The 19,652-nt window shown below is 38.7% G+C and overlaps 1 protein-coding gene across 1 annotated transcript in view; it reads left to right on the top strand.

Moving 5' to 3' along the window:
* aass (aminoadipate-semialdehyde synthase) overlaps nt 1–19,652 on the top strand; it is an 82,466-nt gene that overhangs the window by 33,987 nt on the left and 28,827 nt on the right. Inside the window, exons 5-10 of the mRNA XM_005750558.1 lie at nt 4,250–4,317; nt 4,423–4,569; nt 4,669–4,747; nt 7,773–7,900; nt 14,367–14,515; nt 17,120–17,242. Of these exons, the coding sequence (XP_005750615.1) occupies nt 4,250–4,317; nt 4,423–4,569; nt 4,669–4,747; nt 7,773–7,900; nt 14,367–14,515; nt 17,120–17,242 (694 nt within the window). The remainder of the gene's footprint in view (nt 1–4,249; nt 4,318–4,422; nt 4,570–4,668; nt 4,748–7,772; nt 7,901–14,366; nt 14,516–17,119; nt 17,243–19,652) is intronic.

Genomic DNA, 19,652 nt, shown 5'->3' with positions numbered 1-19,652 from the left:
ACGAACAGGAAAATGATGTTGTGTTGGCTGTGTTATTCAGAGAGGGGAGAAACAACGGGACCAGGCCCTGTGTCAGCCTTCTCTCCCCCTTTTTTTGTTTTTTCTCACTATATAATCAACTCATAACCCACCAAGCTGATAGGACAACACAGGTACATGTTAAAATTCTTAAGATCATGTTTAAAAGCCCAAAAAGGAATTTTCTTTCATTCAGTAATCATTTGTATTAATCAATCAGCAGAAAACATGTCACAATTTGACTCTTTTAACCACTAAATTTGTCGTGTCATCAATGGTTGGTCAGACCAGTGTCTTTTTTTGAAGTTAAGTTGTTGTCCTGCAACCCAGAGAGTTTATTTGTTAGTAGTGGATAAACTTTATCATTTAACAACCGGTATATGTTAAGTTTCGCTGCTTTAACCTTGCTAGAAAATCTTCACGTTATCATGAATGTAAGCTGTTTCTTCATTACGTGTGTGTGCGTTTGTAAGTGGGTTAATTTAACTTTTTTCTCAAACGAGGCATTTCTCTGGTTGTTTGCGTGTTTTTATTTTGTTTTAAATAACAGCATTCCATGTCTTCAGCCAGGAGTCAGAGCCTGCTTGTGAGATTTCAGGGGCACATGGCGCCAATAACAATTCAGTCAAAAACTTGCCTGAAAATTTCCAGTGATGGTAACCGATAACTGGAGGAGAAGATGTCCTTTAAGCTTCTTTTCAGGTTGGGAACAAAGTGAGGTCAAGCTGTAATTTTGAGACAAAGCTTGGCCTGTCTGTCGTCCCAATTCTGTTTATCCTTTTGCCACTGTACTCAGGTTTCCAGGTTGAGAGAAATCCAACTGTATTAACAAACTAAAACATTCACTTAGTATTTCTTGTCTGAAAACATCCATTCGCTTCATCTACCTAGATTTAACTCTCTCTCTCTCTCTGGGTGTATACTTCACACAGTCAGGCAGTTGCCTTCTATGGGCATGCAGAGTTCCTGTCACACACACAGCTACTCACTCCAGCAGCTGCAAAGCCGTCTTCACGTCCTCTCTCCACACTCTCAGTCACAATCCTCCATTAATATGAAGGTATAAAACCAGTAATAATCGTAACCATAAATCAAATGTAACTGCCTATATTATTGAACTGAACCAAGAGTCACTTAAAAATCTTATAAATCCTGCTTCACACCACAAAACTGAAACAAATCACAGCTGTATTTATCACTCAATCTTACCCTGCCGACTGAAGTGCCGGTCTAAATCATGCACGATTTGTCTTTTCTATATCAAAACCCAGCCAAACATCAAACATTCACCCTAGTCATTCAAAACCTTATTTGTAATATTATAATCAGCAAAATCAGCGTCTTATTTACAGGTCTTTAACAGTATTTGCAAATCATAATTATAAAACTCAAAAACACGCTAAACAGCAAGCAAAAGTCCTCTGTGCGCTTCACAGCAGCCACCTCATTTGCATGTTCACAGTCTAAAAATAGCTCGCAGCGCTGCAGTGCGCTGTCGTCACACACAGTCTCGTCTCACACACAACTCTATTTTATATTACAAAGACGTCTTATATTTACAATCACTGTCAGGCCCGACAGCTTTAGCGCCTACACAATTTTGACAAATTTAAGTTAACGGGTCCAACCGAAGAAAGTCCAACTTTTTTGTGATCAATTAACCAGTATCAGCCTCTAACTGTATCTGGCCTCATTTCTAAACTCCCTAACTCAATTTAACAGTGTCCAAAAAAGCGCAGATACCGTTTAACACGGTAAGGAGCCTCTAACTCCTAGCTTATTCCAGGATGCCCTGTACCCCACAGTTAAGCCAAACTGAACTAACCCTGTTCGCCGACAGGTCAAGGTCGCGCGTCCACGGCCAGGAGGGAGCGTAACCTCCGGGCTATGCGCTTCTTAGCAGCCTCTAACTGCCGTCCTATAATAATTTATAACACTTTGAAACAGCAGTCAACTCCTCGAAACAAGAGTGTGACTGAGGCAGGTGCAACCTAGTGATCAATGGAGCCTCTAACTCACAACATGACCAACTCAGGTCCACCATATAACCAATTGAGCCTCTACCTCACAAAATGACCAATTCCCTACCAACCTACTTGAGCCTCTAACTCAATTTCTTAGCAGCCTCTAACTGCATTAACTTCTTAGCAGCCTCTAACTGTATTAATTTCTTAGCAGCCTCTAACTGCATTAAACACTTGAGCCTCTAACTCAATTTCTTAGCAGCCTCTAACTGCATTAACTCATGAGATTTTTTTCATCAAAATCAAAACAGACATCTACCAGTAATTTCAGTGAGTAGACTTTAATTTTATCATGTCCAATTTGGCACACTTTGGAAATAGATTCAACAGGTAGTGCCTTACCTTTGTATAAGCCGGCTTATGCCCACTCACGTCAGACCACTGGCTTTTGCCTGTCCGTTCGACAACCTCGGACCGTCCAAACCTCCAACTTCCACCCCAATACCACAGGAGGAGCCCCCAAACTGTTACGGATTCAAATATTGGGGATGGATACAAGAGGAAAAACCACAATAACAACACTGGTCCGGCCGGGTTGAGTCAAACGATGATTTTAATGATCACACACGTGGGAGATGGACACTGTACGCAGACAGCATCAGATCTCAAAATGGTGGAACATTGGTCAAACTCTTATAGCCTCTAGTGGCCCCCACCTAATCATAAAAGCCTAAACATTCACATTCTTTCTCTCACACAGCGCCTAAGCTACGACCTTGGCTCCCTGTTTATCTGCTCCTGCTGAGATGGGGCAGAAAACTCCAGTATGTTCTGTTCTCTTCTAATCAGACAAATAAGGCGATGACTTTCTGCGAACAGTATTTCTTATAACTCAGCAGTATAATGCATCATAAAACAATATCATTCATTCACAATAAATCAGCAGTCTAATGTAATGCAAATCAGTTTAACAAATGCAATAGTTATCACCTTCTTCTAATTTAGGAGAATAATGCAAACTAAAACTACATAATAATTCACAATCTTTAATTAGGGGTCTAACATGGCATAAAATAATATTATAATCCCACACAACCCATTCTTTCATAACCTGCTTGTTGAGGATTGACCACAAGTTCTCAATTGGATTAAGGTCTGGGGAGTTTCCTGGCCATGGATGCAAAATGTCAATGTTTTGTTCCCCGAGCCCCTTAGTTATTATCACTTCAGTCACTTCGGTGCTCCATCAGGCTGGAAAGGGCATTGTTCATCACAAAACTGTTCTTGGATGGTTGGAAGAAGTTGCTGTCGGAGGATGTTTTGGCACCATTCTTTATTCATGGCTGTGTTTTTTGGCAAAATTGTGAGGGATCCCACTTCCTTGGTTGAAAAGCAGCACCCCACACGAATGGTATCAGGATGCTTTACTGTTGGCTTGAGGCAGGACTGATGGTAGTGCTCGCCTTTTCTTATCTGGACAATCCTTTTTGCAGATGCCCCAAACAATAAGAAAAGGGCTTCATCAGAGAAAATGACTTTACCTGAGTCCTCAGCAGTCCACTCACTGTACTTCTTGCAGAATATCGGCCTGTCCCTGATATTTTTAGGGGGGACAAGTGGCTTATTTGCTGCACTTCTTGACACCAGGCCATCCTCCAAGAGTTTTCAGCTCACTGAGTGTGCAGATGCACTCACAACTGCTTGCTGCCATTCCTGAGCAAGATCTGCACAGATGGCACCCCAATCCTGCAGCTGAATCATCTTTAGGAGACTGTCCTGGCCCTTGCTGGACTTTATAATTATGTTATCTGAACCTAAATCGGGACAAAAGATCTGAGAAATCAGATAGAAAAAGCTGTTTATTCTGGTTCTTGTAGATGATTTCCCTCCAAAACTATATACAACTAGCTGTAAGTCATGTAACTAGAAGACAATTAAGAACATAATTTTGCATACATAAGATGGTTTTCTATGGTAGATGAGAGTTTGATGGTGTAAGGCAAGCTTTTACAAATACATACTGAGCCATTTTGAATGGCCTGTATTTTTATACAACATACAATAGTTAGTCTGTCATGGGAGCTTAAATGGCACAGAATACTAAAAATCACCCTCTAACCTTAAATTAATGACCAGTTTTTCTGTCTTATAAATATTTCTGTCATTTTAATCGTTTATGATGACCACATTATAAATTACTATTTTGTGTGTTATTATTTAGTAAATTGTTCTTTTTGAAGTAAATGAATCTCTTTCTTTTTCTTCAGGAATGATTAACATTTTGCATGGATTGGGGCTGCGCTTCTTGGCTCTCGGCCACCACACTCCGTTTATGGTAAGAGTGGACATTCTTTATCATTTCAAAAAAATGTTAAAAACAACTTTGTCCTTATAAAGAGTTCACATGTGATGTCCTTTTCTCCACATGATTCATATCCAGCACATTGGTATGGCTCATAACTATAGGAATGTAAGCCAGGCCATCCAAGCAGTCAGGGATTGTGGGTATGAAATTTCAATGGGGCTTATGCCCAAATCCATTGGACCCCTCACATTTTGCTTCACTGGAACAGGAAATGTCTCCAAGGTACAAAACCTTAGACACAACCAAACACTCAGAAAAAATACATTAAGGAGGATTTTGTGATGAATGTTTCATTTTATGCATCTTTTTTCTTTCTTGCAGGGAGCCCAAGACATCATCAACGAGCTTCCTGTTGAATATGTTGAACCTCACGAGTTGAAGGACGTCTCTGAAACAGGAGGTATGAAATATTTTGAGCATCATGCAATTTTCAGCTGTTGGAGTGACCGTGGTGGGTTGTAGCACTTTAAACACACAAGTTCTTTGGGGAAATGGTCTGTCTGATCTTGTTATTTGGAATGTGGAAAAACATGGATACCACAAAAAGCACAAGGACTTAAATTAAACATTGCTTACAGATTATATTACAAATGAAATGTGTTTAGAAAATAAGAACATTTATAAATTTCTACATTGATCAAAAAGTTCTTACTATTAACCAAACTTTTACTATGTTCCTTTATTTTTGCCTCTGTGAATAAATTGGAAAGTCATGAACCTAAAAAAACAAAATATCTGTCAATTTATTTTAGGGCTGTGGGATATGACAAAATATACCAGATGATGATAATAAAACGTCTGTCATCTCTATCCCTGTTTTTGTGGGGTTGTCAACTTTGAGATACTGAGAGTCACTGACCCGTTCTGTCATCATGTGAGTCATTAGGATCCCATGAGACAAAGTGTGAATTAGAGGTGAATCACTTGGAAAATGATCTCAGGACTGTATTATAGGTGGCACCTGTTTGGTGTTGTAGGTCACTACCTCTATTCAGTGGATATCCATTTACTCATTTACTCTTCTCTGAAACCATCCATCTTCTCTGTCCAAAATGTGAATATTAGCATCATGAAAACAGTGTGTCCCCTCATTGAAGTGAAATTATAGCTGAATCTTGTCCTAAAGACCTGGATCTCTCTTGTGGCGCTACGTACCTTTGGAGTGGTTGTTTCGTCCCTCCTATGTATTGGTCTGAGAACTGCTCATCATATAACATACACAACATTGTTTTCTTTTCTTTTTTTCCAGTGATTTTCCATTTTGTTGTCTGAGGTTGTTGCTGGGTCTGAGATCTACTGGGGTGTTATGCTCGGTGAAGATTTTTCAAACAGAGCTATCACATCACAAGGGGCAGTAGTGTAGTTCTGCTGAGCAGTAACTCAAAGGCAGAAAATCCCATGAAACTCTGGGGCACCTCCCTCACTGTAAACGAAAGAGGGTCTAACTGGCAATCCTAATTGTGTTCATCCGCGTAAATGACCTTGCGAATCATGGAGCTTAAAGTCTTATTCAGCCGTTCCACCACCCCATCAGTCTGAGGGTGGGAGAAGTTGGTCCGAACACATTTAATGCCAGTAATTCGTACAGTCCTTGTAGTCTGTGAGACATGAATGATGTTCCCTGGTTAGTTGCAAGTTGGCAAGTCAAGTGATATTTATTTGCAGTGTTTTCCTTTGCTTTTATGAGAGCAGCTTTCCATCTACCTTTGTTGTTCCACACCACACACAACTCCACATCCCACCACAGGGCTCTAGAGTGCGACCAATGTGGTCGCAAATGCGACCAAATTTTTCAGTGGTGCGACTAAAAAAAAATAATTTGGTTGCAACTGGCGGGTAGCAAAAAAAAAAGAAAGAAAAAAAATCTGCAACCTTCCCTGTGGTCAACAACAGACACACATTTTGCCCCTATCGTGGACTAAACCAATCAGAGATAGTCAGGGGCGGGACCTCTCTGATTGGCCGTGGTCCAGTTGAAAGTGCAGGTGGAAGTGGGAGGTGAGTAGCTTGAATAAAGCGATATCAAATCATTAAATCCTGAATCGACTTTTAAATATAACTGTGTTTTGCCAGAAACGTCAGATTAAAGCTCACAAAACCATTTCAACAACAACCAAACAGCAAATGAGAGCAGGTACACAGATTCCACACAAAGACGTAAACACAGAACGGACCCGACGCATCAGAATCAGCTTTGTCTTTCTCGGCTTTCTCACCCGACGGCCCATAGACGGACACGCTGTCGGAGCTTAGGGATTTTGATGCGTCCGGTCCGCGCTGTGTTTACGTCTTTTTGTGCTGATTCTGAGCTGCAGGTTTTGTCTCTCCAACCAAAATTCACCGAGCCAGCAGCAAAAGAAGCAGCAAACTGCGCTTCACATTTGATCAATGTCGTCATGAATTTTGCTGTTTTGCTTCCACGACTATTAAAATCACACTTCATGCACAGCTAGCTCTCTCTCTCTCTGTACTTCAGGAACAGTTTCCCGTCTCCAATCTCTGTTTTCTGTATTATTCATTCGCTTATTACCCACCAGTCTACCGTTGTTTACAGCGCTGTGGCTGCTGTCTTTTTCTTTTCTTTTTCTTTTTTTCACTTAAATGACCTCGGACAAGAAAGCCTGTTTTTTCTGTTGTTCAGTACTGAAGAAATTTAAACTTTATATGCAGAACATTGTAGAATATTTTTAAGGTTATCTGCTATAAAAAGCCAGACCAGGCCTTCATGTTTTTCTGTGTTTTATTCTCAGTTACTTTCACACAAAGGCATCTGCTGTGATTTTCACAATTCCGATGAAGTCACTGATAAATGATCAGAATTATAATATTTCTGACTGAGGCTAAGTTGAATCGAATCGGGACTTTGAAAACCGGAATCGAATGGATTATAGAAATCAGTGATGATACCCAGCCCTAGTGAGCAGCCTAGGCACGACAGAAGTGGATGTAGCTGCAATAGGAAAAGAACTATTGCTAACTTTTCTGTTAAGTTAAGGCCTGATCCTTCTGAAATTCATAGCCAGTGCTCTGACACGGTGTCATCAATCTTTGAATGCTGAAAAAGCACAGTGTATCCAGAAAAACACATTATATTATATAAATTATTATAAAATTTGTGTGCGCCTAACTTTTGTGCCAGTACCGGTACGCCCATGGCAAAAAGCTAGTCTAGAGCCCTGCACCACAGTAAACCTCTCTAATTATTAGGATTCAAAGTCAGTTCACTGTATTATCATTAAAGATTAAGTCAAAATATTACTAGAATCATTAATGTGACATTAAGATTAGATATATACTAATTTATGGCTAAAGCTAACTGTATTCCTACAACCTTTTATTATGCAATTGTGTTTGTTCGTTTTTATCACTATCATTAAGTTATATTATGTAATTTAACTAGAGCAAACTGTATGTTTTCTTGCCAGATATGACCAAAGTGTATGCCACCGTCCTTAGCCGACACCACCACCTTGTAAGAAAGAGTGACGGCATCTATGACCCCATTGAGTACGAGATCCATCCAGAACTGTACACTTCCCACTTCAGGACCAGCGTGAGTTTCTTAATTTTTGTCTGTCACTAAGGCCTGCTTACAACATTACTCCAACCCCCGTCTGTTATTCAGGGGCCTTGTCCTCTACTTCAGTCAGCAACACATAAGGCATCCATCCATCCATCCATCCATCCATTCGCTTCCGCTTATCCTTTTCAGGATAGGTGCTCGAGCCTATCCCAGTTGTCCTAGGGCGAGAGGCGGGGTACACCCTGGACAGGTCGCCAGTCTGTTGCAGGGCTAACACACAGAGACAGACAGCCACATGACAGCGCTCACATTCACTCCCGCATTCACACCTATGGGCAATTTGGATTAATCAATTAACCTATCCCCACAAATTGCATGTCTTTGGACGGTGGGAGGAAGCCGGAGTACCCGGAGGGAACCCATGCAAACACGGGGAGAACATGCAAACTCCACACAGAACGACCCCGGTCTGATGGTGTAATTGAACTCAGGACCTTCTTGCTGACCTCCGTGCTGCCCACATAAGACATGAATAAGTCAAGTTGTGCTGGCATTTCAAAACACATGCTGTATTGATGTGTCATTTAAGTAGAAATATAAAGCCCACTTGCAGGGTTCTAGATCTGTGTTTACCATGGTAATCCCTATGTTTTTATATAGATTATTAGAGATTAGGGAAAGGAAAGGGGTAAGGTATGTGATTATGGAGGGGAGAGTTGGGACTTTAAAAGGAGGGTCTATGACTGGTAAAGAGAGAGAGCTCACTGACATGGAGAGAAGGAAGAGTGAGTTATTGTGTGTGCATGAGGCCAGGTGGAAGGGTAGCAAGGTCAGTAGCACTGGATTTGGACTGTTCTACTTTGCTGTAGAGAGCAAATGGAAAGGAGTAGGGGTAATCTTGAAAGAATAGTGTCAGACAGCATCATGAATTTGAAGCTGGAAAATGAAGGTGTGAATATTGTTAGTGCATTTGACCCACAGGTTGGATGTCGGTTAGAAAAGAATATGGAATTCTGGAAATGTACATGCATGCAGAAATGGCATTACTGGATGCAGAAGTTGTTAGATGAAGTGGCAGAGAGTGTCCTCAGGGACATGTAGGTTAAGTGAACAGAGGAGACGATGAGGTGTTGGTTAGGTATGGTGTTGAGTAGGGCTATGCGATATGACCAAAATCTCATATCCCGATATAAGACATCTATCGTCCCGATAACGATATAAATCACAAAAATGTAACATTTTCTGTAAATTCTGTGAATCTCATCTTGCGTAAAGTGTTTCCAGCTGCGCATGATGTAGCTGGAGTCGAGTGTTTTAACAGATGCATGAAACAATACATTTTTAGACATAAGTTGTAAAGGGCGCCGTTTTTTTTGTGAGTATTTATTACACGGCGTGCTGCGGGGAAAAGCCTGTTCTAACGTTTGAGTCTAAGGTTTATTTTTTAGCACCTCGCGGCTCTTTTTTAATTCTCATCTGTAAATAATCTGCTCTTTCACGTGATTCAGTTTATTTTGAAAAGTCTCAACAGGATCTTGAGCTTTATTGTGAAAGGTTTATGTGAAACATAAACAAGCAGACACGCGATGGTGTTACCGTCGTTGTTGCTAACGACAACGCATAAAAACAGGCGCTTGTCCGTCTGTAGTGTGGTTATATAAAATATAAGAGAAAGAGAGAACTTTAAGAAATTAATATATCCACTACAGTGACCATCAAAACGATTAAAAAATATTGCCGTAAACAGTTTATTTTGCGACACCACGAAACAAACGATAGCGTAAAATGAAACGATAGACGTTTTTATATCATCATCTGATATATATAGTTATATCGAACAGCCCTAGTGTTGAGGAGAAAAATGGAAAACATAGTGTTCATCTGTTGTAGATTTGTTTTTTTTATTTTTAGGCTTGCCACTTCTTTTGTCCTCCACTTGTCCAGTTTCCTCAAAAAGACTTTTTCTAATGTAATGCATACCAGGCAATATATGCAAGTTATAGGCTAATAGCTATTAGCCAATAACTAGTTATTAGTTATTAGCTTTTTATATTATATTTTAAAATTGGTTCTTTGCTAGGTTCTGTATTATGCATAGACCCATAATTCATTCATCTCTTGAGTTAGGTGTTTTTGCCTTTAAATCATGGGTCGGTTTTAAGTGGTTTAACAAACAAGAAACCCATCCCTCTGAAAATCATCATGGACTGGACTAAAAAATGAGTGAAAAAGTAACCAAAGAAAAACTTTGGCCTTCAGAAGGCCTTGAGAACTATTGCTCTGCCACATGGCGAGTGGCAGGGTACATCCTGGCTAACATAGAGACACACACCATTTGGACTCACATTCGCTTAAGACTTTTTTCCAGTGTGATGGAACTGTCTGTAACTGTCTTATCTGCTTTATGAGGAATGTGCCCCGTGAATTAATGTCACCCAGTGAAATCAGTCAGATACATTAAAATAATAAGCTACTTAGCAATGTATTGCCAACATATTTAAGGTTGGGTTTTCAAAAAGTCAATGCTTAGATATTAATCAACATTAAAACCTAAGTAAGATAGTTGCAGCTGTAGTGTTAAGTTTGTCTCTGGCATGTCCAAATTAACACTGTCAGATTTGATTTCAACACTATTAAAGTGTCTATATGGGTCCACACCAGAGAGTGTTAATTTAACTCTTTTTGGAGAGTTGGTACGTTAACTCTGATTTAGTGTTAAACACCAAATCTGTCTGGAGTTGATAATTTAACACTTACTAATGCTAACTAGGTGTTAAGAGTTTATATATTAACTCTCAAAGAGTATTTTAGTTTAACTACGTAAGAGTTATCTCCTAATTAATTCTAAAAAGCGGGAATTTTACTGTTCTGAACTTCTAGAAATTTCTTTTGGAAATAAACATTTACTAAAAAGACGCAATGGTTTTTGAAAAACATTTATTCTGAACTGTGCACCGCAATTTCAAAACATTTTCTGAAAGATGTAACAGTATACATGTTCTCACTTTCATTAGAATGTTGTTTATCAAAAGGTCTGACATAGGTGAGCTGGTAAATGCAAATAACAGCATTCTCTCACTTATTTCTTTAATACAATATGCATGTCCTTCATTCATCACTTTGTGGAACTTCAACGAACTTCTGCTCTTCCCCATATTCCATCTTCACAAGCATATCCTGTGCGGAGATTGAATAAAAATTAGTGGCACAAATCAATTGCAGCACAGTAAAAAAAAAAAGAATTCTCTTTGAGCCATTACTTGTGTAAAGTATTTTCCCAAAAGACAAGGACACAGGCAACAGGTAATACTGAACTAAATGTAAAGCCTCAACCTTTTTCATTTTTACCTAAACCGTGTGCACAAAACTCTGGAGGGATCTAAATGCCAACGTAGAACCCAGTCAGGACATCTGCTACTGCTGTTTGCGCGTTTTTGTTTTTTTTATGGGAGATCATTTTCAGGCTTCAAGTAGCACCATTATACCAACATTTCACATTCTAGACATTGTTTTAGGTGTATTTGACCAAAAATTTGACTGAAAATTCACATGCAAGCTTTTTTTTCAAGGCTGTGGCATTTGCCCGCAAACAATACCTTTCAGCTAGCTAAAACAGAATATTATGCTATCGCCGAGCAACATGGCTAATGCCTTTCACACAGCTTTGTCTCAACTCCAAAGAGCCACAGAAGTAAAAGCTAATAATAATAATTGAAACAATCTTTGAAAAAATGACTTGCCTAGCATAGCAAACAACTCAAATATGTAGAGCAAAATGTTTTGAAACGGCTTCACTTCAGCTTTGATTGAAGCCTATGGTGCTGGGGGCGGAGTCTGTGAATTTACTCTATTGGTGTCATAGCCCCTGTAGGAGTTCAGAGTTAAGAGGTCAAGAGTTAATTTTTCCATTGTAACACGTTTCAACAACACTAAAATATTATACGGTTATCATAAATGTCAGCCTGACCAGCACACACATTGACATTAGCTGTTTATCTATTAGTAATTATCCAATATTTATCCATATTAGCGATCAGTTGTCAATACCATAGTGACTAGTGGACTATAGTTAGATAAAAGATGAATAATTTTTGGAGGCTGAACGTGTAGCAGATGGAATATTGAGCTGTGGCAGGTTGCTGTGTGTGCAGAGCAGTAGGGGAACCATAGCTGGACTGAGAACAGTCCATAGTGTGGAGTACTAATTTGAGAAAACAAAAAGCATATGTGAGGTCAGTTTTAAAATGCACATAGTTACCATTTTAATCTTTCACAATTAATGCTGTTTTTAATATTTTCTTTATTTTAGTATAACTAATACCATCCTTTTTCCAAAGCTTCACAATTACTTAATGAACAAGAAAACACAATAGAAAAGCAAATACAGAAAAATGAGACATGATGAGGCAATGACAATATATTTAACATGTAAACAAAGCAAACAAAGATAAAACAAGCCTGATGGTACTCAAACTGAACTTGAATTAATTTGAAAGACTGTATAGACTCTGAAGTGGCAAGTTATTCTGAAGTCTGGGCGCTCCAACTGGGAAAGCCAGATTTCCTCTATGCTTTAAAATTGGAGTGGCAGCAAAATTATTCCACATCTTTAGGCATAGTAGGCCAGTAAAAATGGTGCCTAAGTTTCTCCAAAGTTATCGGACAAAAAAACTAAACTACACACTCCCTAACGTGAGGCACAATGCTCAAGTTAGTGTTACGGGTTCAAATATTGAGGGTGAGCACAAAAAACAACAATTGGTCCAGGAGAGTCGGTCAAACAATGATTTTAATGAACACACACGTGGGGAGATGAACATTGCACACAGACAGCATTGATCTCCGCCCAATAATACACAAGCAGTTGTTTTTATAACATCAGGGTATTATTTATGACGCCCCCTCATGTGTCAAAGCAGATACAATACATGCACAAGTTTAAAAACCACAAATGTTCTGTTGACGACTTTTGACACATTTAAAAGGACATCTTCTCCGTCTCGAGGCCAGGTGCTTCCTATTAATCTTCTAACTCTTGCTTATCTCCTGGAACAAACTGTCCCTTAGGCAGACATAATCTTACAGTTAAAAGGTTTTGCAAACTATTATTTGAACTCTTATCTAAACATGAGTCTAACTACTGTTTGTGTGTGTGTGTGTGTCTCGACCTCAAAATGCACTCGGCCTCACCCCGCCCGTTGACGCTTCTGACCTTTTACCAGACAGAAGCTCTCTGTGATAGGTGTAATAATCTTAACTAAGAACATGTGTAATCTATTGAATAAATGCTTTGATGAAATGATAATTAATGTAATGGTAATGATGGTTATGAATAGTAGCAGTAAAATATTTCCCTGATCTCCACATTAGGTAGCAGTCAAATAACAGGTGACATGAAATTAAAACAGTTGTGATCAAACACCAAGCCTAAAGTAGTCATACAACATGTTTTAAAGTCAAATACAATAACTTCAGTTTGTATGAATTTAGTAGCAGGAAATTAGAGGTCATTCAGGTCCCATCCAGGACATGCCTGCAGTTTACCTAATTGATGTGTGTCATCTGGCTTCATGGATCAATAAAGCTGGATTTCATCTGCATAGCAATGAAAATATTTGCTATGCCTTTGAATAATAGTGTGTAAAGGAAGCAGTTGTACAGAAACAGAACTGGTCCTAGCACAGAACATTTTTGAGTTTTTGGCCTCCACGGGTGTGGAACTAACTTATTGTCCACCCTTTCTGTTCAGGTTGTGGCTATAAAGGTGGAGCAGGTCATCTACCAATTGTTAGGTTGATAGTTTGATCCCAGGCAAACTATTCTTGGGCAAGATACTAAAAATGAGTTGCACGTGAATATAAACTAACATACCCATTGTAGTATAACCAGGTCCTTAACTCAAATTAAATCAGTATATTGATCAATTTTCTTTTCTTTATCACCGCTCCTCTTCCCCGCTGTTTTTCTTTCCCTCCCTCTCATTCTTTCTCCCTTTCCTTTCCCCCAGTCATGTCTTCCCCGTATGTAACAAGTGAAAATAAAATAAAATAAATAAACAATAAAAACAAAGGTCAATCAAATGGACCAATACGGCAAGGCCAGGATGGTCCACTTGGTAAAGTAAATCTGTTGGGCGTCTTTTTTGGCCTTCAGACAATAATTCTGATGGCAAAAGAACCAAATGGGACAGGCGGCAAAAATAAATAAATAAATAAAAATTTATCAATTATAAAACTGTTTACTCGCAGGGACTTAGAAGAGAGAGACTTACTGTTTATTGTTGGTGTATTATTTAATGCAGTTCAGGGTATTATATTTTTTTGTTTTGTGTTGTAGAAAATGTGTAATATGTATTTTACACACCATTCCAACTTTTTCAGAATTGTAGTTGTAGATTTAAATTACAGTTGAGATTTCAAAAGCACTACTGAATGGCTGACACACTGTAGTTCAACACATAGTGAATGACTGGACCGTGGTTTCTTCCTGACTATAGGTAGCACCCTATACAACCTGTCTGATCAATGGTATTTATTGGGACCCCCACACTCCTCGACTCCTCAGGCGACTGGACGCTCAGATGCTCATGAGACCACAAAAATCCTCATCTGCATACAACGAGGGATCACCTAAGCTTCCTCACAAGTAAGAACGCAGCACAGGAAAATCACAAATACAGGCTGGAAATCTTTTTCTACTGAATGAATAAAAGTACTGTGGTGGTAGCTACTGCATCTCAACAGCGATTGCATGTTTATCTTTTAGGGATATTCCTGGCGACTAATTTCTTAGTTGACTAAACAAGAAAAAAAAATTAGACTAACCAACTGGTCTAACACTAAGAAGCACTCAGGTTTGAAGTTACATTTGAAAACCGTTTAATGAAAAACAATAACAAACGCATTTCAAACCAGTTATCACATTCTTCAATAACAAAGAAGAAAAATGTCTTGATGTTCAATCATCCAGGTAAGGAAATCTTAAAAGAAAATCATCTGGAGGTAGCGTTTTCAGTGGGAGAAAGGTTTCGTCAGTCATCCAAGTGACTTCTTCAGTTTCAGCTGACTGACGTGGTGTTTAGAGAAAATATGTCTCAGCTGTCCTTTGTGCGCAGCAACACCGTCCGTGCGGCCCGCCAAGCTCGTCTGCACCTATGTAGATGGGCCTGGACAGATGGTACAGAATGCTCACCCTCGACAGAGGGGAAGAGAGGTGGCTGGAAACCCAGTGAGACCTCGAAGGGAGACAGACCAGTGGCGGAGGAAGTCAGACTGTTATGGGCGTACTCAATCCAGGGTAGTTCGTCACTCCAGATGGACTGGTTGGAGGACGCTATGCACCGCAACATTGCCTCGAGCTGACAGATGAGAAATCACTAAGGGTTTTTGCTTAGGAAGCAGTTGGTCCACAGTTAATGTGATCAGTGAATTGTGGTATGTCCTGAGATTTGATTTTCACTCAGGTGTCATCCACATACCTTTACCTTTTTATTAGATCCCAGCTGGACTATTGTAACTTCTTATATATTGGAGTTAGTCAGACCTCCCATCCAAGACTGCAGTTGGTCCAGAATGCTGCAGCTCGTCTTCTGATGTGAACTAAAAGACATGAACATATTTCACCAGTGCTTGCCTCTCTCTCTCTCTCTTCACTGGCTCCCTGTTCACTTCAGAATTGGTTTTAAAATTTTATTGTTGACCTACTAAGCTCCAAATGGACAGGCTACTGGGTATTTGTCTTACCTGTTGAAGCCTTATCCGACTTCTAGATCTCTTAGTTCAAATGATCTTTTGCTTTTAGCCATACCAAGGTGTAGGCTCGTTCACAGAGGCAATCGAGCATTTGGGTTTGTAGTGCCTAAACTGTGGAATAATGTCCCCCTACAGATGACACATCTAAAACACATTTGTGTTCACTGGCATTTAATACAGTATGACCATTATTTGGTATTAATATTATAAATTATAAGTTATTTGGTACTATTTATTTTGTATTTCTGTTTCTGTTCAGTTCATAAATAAAAATGATAATGAAATGATAATGATACCTGAACCAATGACTTGGTGGTGTTCCAGGGTAGGATAACAGAGCACTCTTTTCCAATTCTTCCATGTAAAAGTTGGCTACAATGGGTAAAACTGGGGAGCCAAAGGCCCACCCATGTTTTAGTCTGTAGTACTAACTATGTGAAATATGTGGAATGAAGTCAGAGTTCCAAGAGCAAACACACTTGGTCGGTGCTGAGAGGAGTCCTATTGTTGAGGTTGGGGTCATCCTGTAATCTCTTGTGAACTGCCTCCCCTGCTTCAGTGACTGGAACATAAATGAGACAGACGTAACATCACACAAGACTTTTGTATCATTGGAACTAAATAATAAAAATACATTATATATAAATAAAAACCAAATAAAATAAAAAATAAAAATAAAATTAATTAATTAAAAAATGACATCCGGTCAGTAGTATTGTCTTGTTCTAACTGCTTCAGACAATCTATCACCCTCTTCCTTTAGTCACTTCCTGGTCTTGTTTCAAGTATTTTTGTAACCGAGCAGCAAGAAAATTTTCTCATGATAGTTTCTGGTTTAGCAAAACCGTGTACCTACCCTTGTCTGCCAGAAGGATGATAATGTTTTTGTCTTTGATCAGTAATTGTTGATCAATGGTCATGACATTTTGTATATTAATGATCAAGAAACTGACCTCATTGTTCTTCAGTGGTGCTAGTTTTAGTCATTATGCAAATATACTGTTTATAAGGTTGGGGAAACCTGCAATCAGCTGAGACCAAAGAAGTCATGTGGATGAGCGATGAAACATTTTTTGCCACTGAAAACGCTACGTGTAGATGAACTGAATCAACTTTTTGAGATGTTAAATATGAGAATAAATATGAAAACATGTTACTACAAAAGCTGTTCACGTATTACTAAAATATGGCAAAATAAAATCTGAAAAACAAACAAAAGCATTGTGATTCATGACATCTCATGACATCTTCAATAAAATTAGCATCTAAAATAATAAAACAAATCATCCAGCCATTTTTTTCTGCTTATCTATAGTTGGCAGAGGCACCCCACTTATGTGAGGAAACATCAAACCTTTCCCAGGCCAGCCAATAGATCTCTTCAGCGTGTCCCGGGTCTGTGCTGGGGCCTCCTCCCTGTAGGACATACCCGTTTGGATCACCTTACCCCACAGCCTGCTATACCCTCATAAGTGTTTTCTTTTCTGTCTTCCTGCAGGCTGCTGGCCATCTGCGACATATCTGCTGACACTGGAGGCTCTATAGAGTTCATGAATGAATGCACCACCATTGATAAGCCTTTCTGCATCTATGACGCTGACCAGCATATTGATCATGACAGGTATAGAGCAAACGGTTCATGATTTGCCTTTGTGCCAGCATCAACTGTGTTTCTGTTTGGATCAGGGTTTCAGGATTGAGGCAACGACTCCAATTTTTACATCAAGCAGCATCTTTTATGATTTCTGTATATTCTTCTGTTCAGCTTTGTTTATTAACATAACTCACCATTCGTATCCTGCTAGACCTTTGTGTGAGGAATGTTGGAGTCATTTTTGACCAGGATAGGTCTTTCAATGCACATATTATCCAAATCTGTAGGACTGTTTACTTGCATTTGGACTTGGATAAAACATGCTAACATCCTATCTCAGAGTGATGTAGAAAAACTGGTTCATGCATTTATTACTTGAGTTGGCTTTTAAAAACTCCTTTCTTATTTTATCCTAAAGACCTCATATTTATTTATTTTATTTAATCAGGGATCCCTTGAGATTAACATCAAGGGAGACTTGGCGAGGAAGGCATATTATTACAGTGTTACAAGTTAAAAATCAAATACAACATTAAAACACATAAAACAAAATAATACAAATACAAAGTCTAGTTTATGAATAACAGTCTTCAATTACAACAGTCTTTATTAGAGCTCTGAATACCCCAGGGAGACAAAGACAAGCAGCTGCTGGCTATTTATATTTTACTCCTGCACAGTTGGTCTGGATCACCAATAATTTCTTTGTACATTGACAATAAAGGGCTATTCAGTTCTGTTCTGTTAAAGTGCTCTGAAGGTTTTTCAATGAACAAGGTGCAAAATAAGAGACCGCAAATCACAGTAGCTGTTTAAAGGGATCTAAAAAACACGTTGATGGTTTGGAGGAAGTAATTATTGAAGTTAACTCAGAAAGATCAATTGGAGAAAAAGAGTAACTTAACATCAATGATACTAAGAGTAGCTGTAGATAATATTACATCTGTGGGATGATTATTGGTAATTTTTTCTTTAATGATTAAAATTTTATTTGTGAAGAAGTTCATGAAGTCATTACTAGTTAACGTTTGTTACACCCCAGCCCAGGGAAAACCGGCGTGCAACATAAGGAAAATAAAAATAAGGAGAAATGCCCCCACACTCCCTGCTCTCAAGGAAGATGAACCAACAAAAAACAGCTACCACGGATTTCACAACAGCCAGTGTTTTGGCACTGTAAATTGTGCCAAAAGCAAGTCTGGAAATACAATAAACCGGTGCATGCTCAATCTCTGACTGGAAGCGCTAATTTGTCATTCGGCTTTTGTCAGACTAAAGTAACTGTTAAAACTGTTGAAAAGCTAAGCTATACAGCAAGGAGAGATCGAGAATTTCCTTTTAGTTCTCAGTTTATTTGATATTGACAAAAGTTAGTCAATTTTGTCTGTTCTTCTGTAAAACAAACTAAGATTTATTTTTTGAATTAATATTTTGTTTCTAAGTTGAATTGAAAATTTAGTAGTCTGTTTCGTTTGTTCTATTTTGAAACTTAAACGCTTTAGCGGCTGCCTTTTGTGTAGTTTGCAATATTTGCCTTTATTTATCTGAAAAAGTCTCATGTTCCTTAAGTACATCTACCCTGTTGAACTTATTATGGGAAATAAATATTTAAATCAAAACACACTGCTGATTATTTCACATTTGTGCAACAGCACATTTAAATCTTACAAATATAGTTATTTGGCTTATATCGTGATAGATATCGTTATCGCCTGAAATGAAAAAAAAAACAAAAAAACATATTGTGATATGAAAAAATCTTATATCGCCCAGCTCTACAGCAGACTGATTTTCTCCAGGCAGATAATTTAGTAGCATTGCAAGAAAACTGCTCCCTTTAGCGCCTTAAAGCAACTGTTGTTGTGATTTGTGCTAAATAAAATGTAATTGAAATTGAATTTGATTTAGTTTTCAGTCTGAAATATTTTTAAATTACTAAAAGCATGATTGCATTAGCAAAAACTTAAGGTGTAGCACGTGTGAAATTGTAGATTTGAAGATTTTAAATCGTCCATAAACGATAAACATAGAATTTAAATGCTATAGACATTTCTTCAAAACTATGGCATTTCAGATCCACTGTGTATCACTGAGCCCTTAGCAAAATACTATTCCTTCTTCACCCCTGTGCATCATTCGTATTCCAGGATTGATTATTTTCGTCTGGATAATTTCCTTATCCCAAGGGTCACCATGTGTAAATACAATGCAATTGTAATTTCTGATCATGCACCAGTGCAGGTTGATATCGCATTTCCAAATGTATCAGCAAGGCAGCGGTTCTGGAAATTTGACTCAGCATTATTGTCAGATGAGGAGTTTTGCAAGTTCATAGTACACCATATCGAGCTTTTTCTAGAAACAAATAACACAGGAGTAGTTGGCTGTCCGACTGCGGTCTGGGGTGTGGGGCCTCCCTGCTGCTGCGGAGTCGGGG

Source organism: Pundamilia nyererei, unplaced genomic scaffold, assembly GCF_000239375.1.
Source record: "Pundamilia nyererei isolate P.nyererei 1_Seehausen unplaced genomic scaffold, PunNye1.0 scaffold00278, whole genome shotgun sequence".
Classification (NCBI taxonomy): Eukaryota; Metazoa; Chordata; class Actinopteri; order Cichliformes; family Cichlidae; genus Pundamilia; species Pundamilia nyererei.
Note: the sequence above shows the minus strand (reverse complement) of the source record. Positions and strands in the feature narration are given on the sequence as shown.